This window comes from Varanus komodoensis, unplaced genomic scaffold (assembly GCF_004798865.1).
Source record: "Varanus komodoensis strain SLA01 unplaced genomic scaffold, ASM479886v1 scaffold74, whole genome shotgun sequence".
In the NCBI taxonomy this organism is placed as follows: domain Eukaryota; kingdom Metazoa; phylum Chordata; class Lepidosauria; order Squamata; family Varanidae; genus Varanus; species Varanus komodoensis.
Window position 1 is genome coordinate 2,160,882 of NW_025336401.1, and position 8,005 is coordinate 2,168,886.

General features: G+C 51.2%; 1 protein-coding gene across 1 annotated transcript in view; it reads left to right on the plus strand.

Moving 5' to 3' along the window:
- The window catches only part of STK26 (serine/threonine kinase 26), a 30,958-nt gene extending 24,388 nt beyond the window's left edge, over window positions 1-6,570 (plus strand). Inside the window, 5 exon segments of the mRNA XM_044452703.1 lie at window positions 107-354; window positions 2,448-2,541; window positions 4,246-4,308; window positions 4,391-4,527; window positions 4,772-6,570. Of these exon segments, the coding sequence (XP_044308638.1) occupies window positions 107-354; window positions 2,448-2,541; window positions 4,246-4,308; window positions 4,391-4,527; window positions 4,772-4,796 (567 nt within the window). The 3' untranslated portion in view covers window positions 4,797-6,570.
- The last annotated feature ends 1,435 nt before the right edge of the window (window positions 6,571-8,005 follow it).

Genomic DNA, 8,005 nt, shown 5'->3' on the forward strand with positions numbered 1-8,005 from the left:
GGCGTCCTCAGGCCGGCCGCCTGCATTTTGCTCACGCTGAGATGCAAGGAGCCTCTGCCGGGGATCAGCGGCCTGGCTGGTGTGTGTGTGGGCGGGGGGGGGGGAGTTCCTCAGGGATCCTGGGTCCAAGCCATGAAGGAATTTAAAGGTAATGACTGCACTAAGCTGTGCGTGGAAACAAATTGACGCTTTGTGATTCTTGCAGCGTCCGACAGCAAAAGAGCTCCTGAAGCACAAATTTATTCTGAAAAATGCCAAGAAGACTTCTTACCTGACGGAGCTGATTGACAGATTTAAGCGATGGAAGGCGGAAGGGCACAGCAGTGACGAGACAGACTCCGACGGTTCCGATTCGTAAGTCCCGGCTTGGCGCCGCTCGCTGGGGGCGAAGCCCTAGGGCTCGGCTTCGCTTCCCTGCTTGTCGTGGCGTGGAGGGGCGAGGCAGCCAGCGCAGCCTGTGTCTGGAGCGTGCGCGGGGGGCCCTTTTCCAGGGCTTTGCAAGGACTGGCTGCCGTGTGCTCCCCACGCTGGAAGGGGCAGCCCCGATTCCTCACCCCAGCAGCCTGAGGGAGGCAAGTGCTTCTGCCCCACGGGCAGCCCCCGCCTTTTTTTGGTGGAGAAAGAAGCAGCACGTCTGTGGCCAGTGCCCCGGAGAGGAAGGGGAAGGCGGCATGCAGGCCTCGGGGGCACTCGGGCCAGCCAGGAATTTCCTCCTTCCTTTCCCAGAGCAGGGCGGGGGGGCTGGTTTGGCCCTGCGTGGCCCGGCCGAGGCCCTCCGGGCAGCTCACCCAAGCCGCTCTGGGCGCCCTGGGACAATCCGTGCTGACCACTGCGGTGACGAAGGGGGGGAAGGCTCGCCCCGCATCATGCGAGACACGTTCAGCGAGCAGTGCGGGCAGCCATCCAAGGGAGAATCGGCGTCCCGCAAGAGCAGAGCTTGGGCCCGCTGGCCCTCTGGCCCCTTCCAACTCCACTGTTGTGATTCGACGCACCCCGGAGCGCAGGGCCGCTTATGCCTCGCACTGCAGGGTGAGCCGCAGTCCTGAGGGCCACTCCACTCAGAATTTGGGCCAGGAGGTCCCTTGGCAGCCACTTGTGTGTGGCTGTTTAAAGTCCAGAAGGTGGAACTTTACGTTCCAACGCGGTCTTGAGCGGAGGAGCGTTAATTGTAGCTCCCGTGGACTGTGCACCGTTTGGAGTGCAGAGAATGCAGCCTGCCGGTATTTAAATCGATGTGCCTTCACAGAGCATCTCCGGGCCCCTCGAAATCCTGGCTCTGGCAGCCGTTTTAGCATGCAGGCGTTCATTCCCATTGGATGGTGGGTGGGATGTCATGGGGAGCAATTTGGTGAAAGGTCATCTTCTGAACTCCCGGAGAGCCCCCATGTCCCTCGCTTCCCCTGTACCCCCCCCGCACTTGAGCCCGATTCGTCCCTGCCCAGGGCCTGGACCCAGAGCACTCCCAGGTTCCCACAGGGTCATGCGCGTCTTCCCCGTATTGGAGGCAGAGGCATCATGGCAGGGGGGTCGTGTGCCTCGAAGAAAAGCAGCCGCTGCCTTGCCGACAGGTTTCAGTGGCCAGGGCAGAGCAAACTGTGCGGGAAGTGTGTGTGGTTCAGCCACTGGGCGGCCAGAGGTCCTGCGTTTGCCGCCACAAAGGCAAGAGGCCCAGGCAGAGCCGCAAAGTGGCGAATGCTTTCATGCCCTTGGTCAGAAGGAACCGGTGACGGGCGAGTGGCATTTGCTTGTGCCTCGAATGGGGTGGGGGTGAGGTCTGAGGGCAGAATGTGTTCCTTGCCCGTCTCTCTGAGTGCCTCTTTTGGCAAGACGCACACTGTGGAGGGCACGCGGTGTGTGCCAGGGTCCCCAGCGCCACAGCCGTCCGGTCACTCAATGCCTGCCTCCTTCCAGGAAAAAACAAGGTACAGGCAGTTGTCTGAATGGTGCCTAGCCATTCAGCGGGCGGGAGAGAGAGGGCCAGGCAGAGGGGAGAGGAATTGCAAGGGTGGGGAGGCAGCCAGCTAGCAGGGTGTGCGGGGGGGGGGAGCACAAGGCCCGGGCCCGAGGGGGGAGAGAAGGAGAGCAGCAAGGGGCGAGGAAGGGGGTGGAAGGGAAACGGTGAGGTAGGCCGGGCATGGAGACGGAGAGCAGGCGGAAGGACAACTGGGAAAGGGCTCTGGGAACCGAAGCGGCTTGGGCAGGAAGCACCGGCCCCCTCTGCCCTCACCCTGCCATCCGCTGGCCAGCCAGCCAGGCCCCACAGCAGCCGCTTGGAGACCAGCCGCATCTTCTTCAGGAGCCATTTTGCGGTGGTGCCCACAGAAGTTTCTGACATCCCCACAGGTGCCCCCAGCCTCAGCACATACAGTTTTTAAGTCTTTTAAGTGGGGCAGGTCCATGAAGGCATTCTCTCAAACTTTGGTCATTCCTTCCTGCTTTTCCATTAGTGAGTCCAGCAACAAGGAGAACAATTCTCACCCAGAGTGGAGTTTTACTACAGTTCGGAAGAAACCCGACGCCAAGAAACTGCAGAACGGAACAGTAAGTCCAACCAGAATCTCTTTATATCCTCATCGCTTTGGAAGCTCTTTCTGGCAGACCGCTAACCCTTGGACACCTGGGAGCAGTGACTACGGAATGGGGGGAACGTGCTGTTTTAAGAAACGTTCACCATCCCATATTCATAATTATCTGAGGGTTAAGATTTAGCACAACCCCACCACTGTCCTTACAGACTCGCAGGGTTCCAATTTGTGGGGCGCAGCCAAGAATTATTTATTGTTTTGATGTCTGTGCCACAGCAGTAGCCTGCACGTGGCTCTCTGAGCGAATTGCCAGAGTCATGCTGACAAACCCTGCTCTGAACGTGCCGACCACCGACTGTCGATCACTTCCGTTACCGAGGTTAGGTCACCATGACAGAACCCACAAGCTGGGCTCTGCACTGGCATGGCTACTCCTGACGTGAAGCGGAACATCTTGAAATTTTACATTCCAGGCTTGTTTTATCGACTTCATGCTGTTAGCTGCTTTGGAAATTATTTTAATAAGGAGAACGCATCGTTAAGGTCAGCAATCCAGAGGGGTCTGGCTGCAAGCAGAACTGCTCCATGGCATTCCGCCCCCCTTCTCTGGATTTATTTATTTATTTAATTAATTTATTAAGATATTTGTATGCCGTCCTTTGCGAGAGCCTCAGGATGGCTTCCACAAATAAGATTCCAATACATAACAGTATAACATAAGTTAGCGACCCACTCTGGCTGCAGTTAAAATATGGTAATAAAATTCAATATTAAAACTTGTTAAAATATTGATTAAAAAGGCCTTAACCTGGCACCGAAAAACATACAATGATGGCACCAGGCGGACCTCTCTGGGGAGCACATTCCACAGTCGGGGCGCCACCGCAGAGAAGGCCCTCCTCCGGGTGCTTTGCCTCCTGACGTCTCTCACGGAGGGCTCCCGGAGGAGGGCCTCTGCTGCCGATCTCAGGGGGCGGGAGGACAAATAGGGAAGAAGGCGTTCCTTTAGGTATCCTAAAGGATTCAAACTCGTCTCCTGGTGTGCCGGAAGCACTGGCTGCTTTTGCCACTAGGTTGCTCTGAACTTCTGAGCGGTCGCTGCAAGCAACCCAGGGGAGGCAAGGGGGCTTATGGAATCTCTCGCCTGCTTGTTTCTGCGGATGCTTTTTCTCGTCATTGCTGAATTCATTGAGGGGAAAACAGCACAGCAAGGTTGTCTTGGTTATTTTGTCCAAGTTTTCCTGATTTTGTGGGCCCCTTGAGCTGTTTTCAGCAAGGCACCGATCTCATTGGTCTTTCCTCTTCTTTTCTTTGGGGTGTGGATTGTCCGTGGCTTGTTACCTTGATTAGCCTACACTTCCCTGCCTGCCTGCCTGGTTCCATCCCAGATATGTTGGGTGCTGCAGATTAAAACTCTAGGAGGGAACTGGCTGGGGAGAAGTCTGCTGTATAAGATTCACTCAAGCTGGTCAAGAGGCTATCTTAGGTATATTTGGGTATGTGGTATTTCTGAAAGGGCCGTAGCCACAGCCCTGGTCGAAACTGCACCACCCAGAAAAGTCTTGCTGCTGCTGCTTGCATGGGAGCATGTCCACACGCAGGCACGGCTGAGAGGCAGGCGGTGATGGGGGCTCCTCAGTGCAGGAGAGGCAGCGATCCACAGGGCCTGTTCACTGTAATTCTCAGCACATGTTTGCATGTGGTATTTTTGAACTTCCAGGACCAAGATCTTATGAAAACCCTGAGCTGTTTAACAGTGATCATCGCACCTGTATTTGCTGAGGTGAGCATTGTTTGATCCCTGTTCGGGGCACGATCATTCAGGCTGCAAATCCCTGACCTTAGCTTGTTTGGCTCTCTGTCAGCTTAAGCAGCAGGATACAAACAACGCTAGCAGGAAGAAAGCAATCGAAGAGCTTGAAAAAAGCATCACTATGGCCGAAGCAGCCTGTCCAGGCATCACGGATAAAATGGTGAAGAAACTGATGGAGAAATTTCAGAAGTAAGCGCACGGGGTTTGTGCTTAATTGGTTGTGTCGTTGATCACTTCACTTCCTCTTTGCTGTGCAAGTCTGGAGGAAGTGGGGATGGGGGCATTCCAGATGTGGGCGGCAGGTGTGTGCGGACTGAGCAGAGCTGGGGGGCCACACCCAGAGGAGGGAAGGGGTGGCCAGACTGATTCTAAGAGGAGATTGGCGAGAATCTAGAAGGCAATCGAACACTTTCTCCCTGCTTCTTTCCTCTAGGTTCTCCGTTAACGACGCCTCCTAAGAAATGATTGGTGATGCAGTCCCACACGGACCCGGCAGAGCCCGCCAGAACCTACTATAACCTTGGCAGCGCTTTGTTCATGAGCTCCTTGTGCCTTTTTGGATCATTGCAACATATTTGACGATCGGGGATTGGCAAGGACTGAACTCCACTATGTTGTGATGGGTGTACACGCTTTTTTTGTATTTTCAGGACATTCTTTTTTGTAAAGAGCAACTTTTAATATTGTAGTTTTCACCTATAATCCAGTTAAGAGAAAAACAAAAACAGTGAGGTACAGTTTTGCTTCTAAACATAACGAGGGGCTTCCCAGTTGCCAAGTTCCACGTGCAGGCTCTGGGGTGTCCACACCCCTCTACTTGAGGTCACGGAAAGTACGTGTGTTTCAACATGTTGTGACTCTCCGAAGAAGTCTGGTTGCCGTCTTCTTTCCCCTCCTCCCTCCCTCCCTCCCTACCGTTCTTTCTCCTTAGGTCTGCATCAGTTGCAACTCCTCTAAGGCAGAAAGGCCAGGCTTCAAAACGCTTTTCCACCAGAACAGGTGTGCAGGCACTTGCAGATGCCACATCACCCCCGTCTTCACTGAGCCCTGTGATCAACACTGCCCGCTGTTTGGGGGATTGGTACAGTATTCTGGGTAGCTCTGGCTCGCCTCCACTTGAGAGCAACGCGTCAGCTTAGGGTACCGTTTGTTGCATCACCTTCTCGAGCAGGATTCCACGTAGCCATTCATCACAGTAGGACATTTTGAAGCAATACTGTTTGAAGGGCAGGGGGCCTTTGGCAATAATGGACACGATCCGGCTTAATTTAAACGTTTGTTCCTCATTTCTTCCTTTCTTGTTATTTTAAGGAAACGGAGGGAAGGTAACTCATTTTGTCTTTGGGGTGGGGACCTGGGAGGATACCATGGCATGCGATAAATACAGCGCAAGCAGGTGTAGCTGTGTGACACCAGCGTTTTGTGTGCTGGTGTTTTTCCTGTAAGGTATTTATACACTTATGTTCTTAAAGTACATCACATACAGTGCATCACCATATGTTTTAACTTCCTCTACCCCAAAGTGTATTTTAAATATGTATTTACCAGTTAATATGCAAATAACTGAGTTATAGATATTCTTTCACAAAAAGATAGTACTGTGCAGTACGGAGTGATTTTTTTTCATAAAAGGTAGATAAAATTATAAACTTGCTTTCAACTATATATTTATGGTACTGTTTAGATGGGGATAATATCTTTTTTTCCTTTTCAACCCGGTATGTATATTATGCTGAAGTTTGAAGTGGGGTAGTATTTTAGTCCTTAGCTGTGGAATTGTTGGTGTAAATTTATTTTTGATAAAACTCTGGATGTGTTTAATTTTATAGTTTGGATCTGCACATTTTGTTTTTGCACAAAAGTCATTTTAAAGGATTTGAAATATATCTGCCAAATACTGAAAAGAGTTAATGGAGTGCAAGCAAATATTGATTTTTTTTTTTTAGTTAAAAGTTGCCATTACATCCTTTTTTAAAAAGAAAAAAGTTATAAAGACACTGGCGAGAGACGGTGGTTAGAAATGCCAAGGGCAATTATTTTCAATGGTGCCTACACTGTAAAAAAATTACTTTTAACTCCTTTGTTTTAATTTTAAAGAAAAGTTTGTTAAAAACTTTCATCGCTATATAACTGAAACGCAATTAGAATTTATATCTGAGGAAAAAAGTCTGGACATAGTTTTTGAAAACAATAATGTTATGGATTAAATAAAATATTTTTATAAATGTAAAAGCAGCAAAAGTTGTAAATACTGTTGACCCGAAGCTTTACAAAATAACTGCACCACCGACACAGAGCTGTGGTGCTCGTCGCTGTAGCTGTTCTTTCTGTGAATCCGCTTTTAGGTGACGCTTCTCTTGGTGTGCTTTGGGGAGGGGGGCAGGCAGGGGGCAGCCGAGCTGGATGGTTCAAAAAATAAATATTTAAGTTCTGTACGCTCTTGGAGTCATTATTTGTATGAGACGGGGGCTAAAAATGGATCCCGGGGGAAGGCCAAGCGTTCTGCTTGTAGGATGGTTTCATCTGTACTAAAGGTGGGAACCCCTTAGATCCCAGGGCCCAAATGCCAAAAAGACCAGCAGATTTTAGCTTGCTGTCAGTAACAGCATCACGAGGGCATTTCAGCTTTGCAGAATGATAGGAAAAAACACACAGAAATGGAAGATGCCGATTGCCAACAGGGAGCAAAGGACACCAGGTCAGTCTGGTTTGCCCCCTACCCTAAGGTTCCCCACCATGAAGTATGCCTGTTCTCCACATACATTGCCCACAAATTCAAATAGTCTCGCAATGCAACTCTGCATGCAGATGGTTCACAACAGCAGGTAACGCGGGGCAGGGCAAGAAACTCCCTTACGAATCTTCCACAGCCCACGCTACAGGAGATGAGCGTTATTTACGGAGGGCTCATCTGGAGACGGTGACGCTGTCCGTGAACCATGTAGCCTCGCGATTCTTTCTCCCGCAAGTGGCCAAGGACAGGCGTCCTTTCCAGAGAAAGGACGCCAAGGCCGGCCGTTAATGGAAAAGGTGGACAGGAAATGTGCACTGCAAATTTATTCAGCCCCATGCAGGACGGACCCTGGCCTTGGGCGTTTCCTGGACAGAAGCGGGTGCCCCTTTCCTCCAGACTGCTGATGGTTAGGCCGGTAAGCAAGCTGTTGGCTGGCTCCGATAGGTTTCTTTTGCATGACTTCCAGAATGGTCGCTTGTCATGACACACCGGGCATTTGTAGCAGTGGTGTTCAGAGTTTGTACTTTGCTAGCTTAAGAAATTACATCTCCCATGCCATTCTGGGATCCTTGCAGGGAGAAAGGAAATGCTTCACTTCAAGGAATCCCAATTCACTGTAGCTCCTCCTCACTAATAAACTAACCCCCCCCCCCACCCCGAGCCCTGCGTTTGCTTCCCTAAAAGATGGTGAATGTGCCCATAAGCAACTGGGCCCTTCAACTATACTTGGAAAGATCGAACATCCGCAGAAGACTGTTCCACGCCAGCCAGTGGCCAGAGGGGAACTCAGTCGTGTTATTTCTCAAAATAATGTGTTGGGGAAGGCAGAGATTCCCTCCTGCTGACTTTCTAAGACCCTGAAGCATCATAACACCAGAGCCTTTTCTACAGGTCATGGAGTCTCTGGCAAACTCCTTCACGCCACAGTTCGGA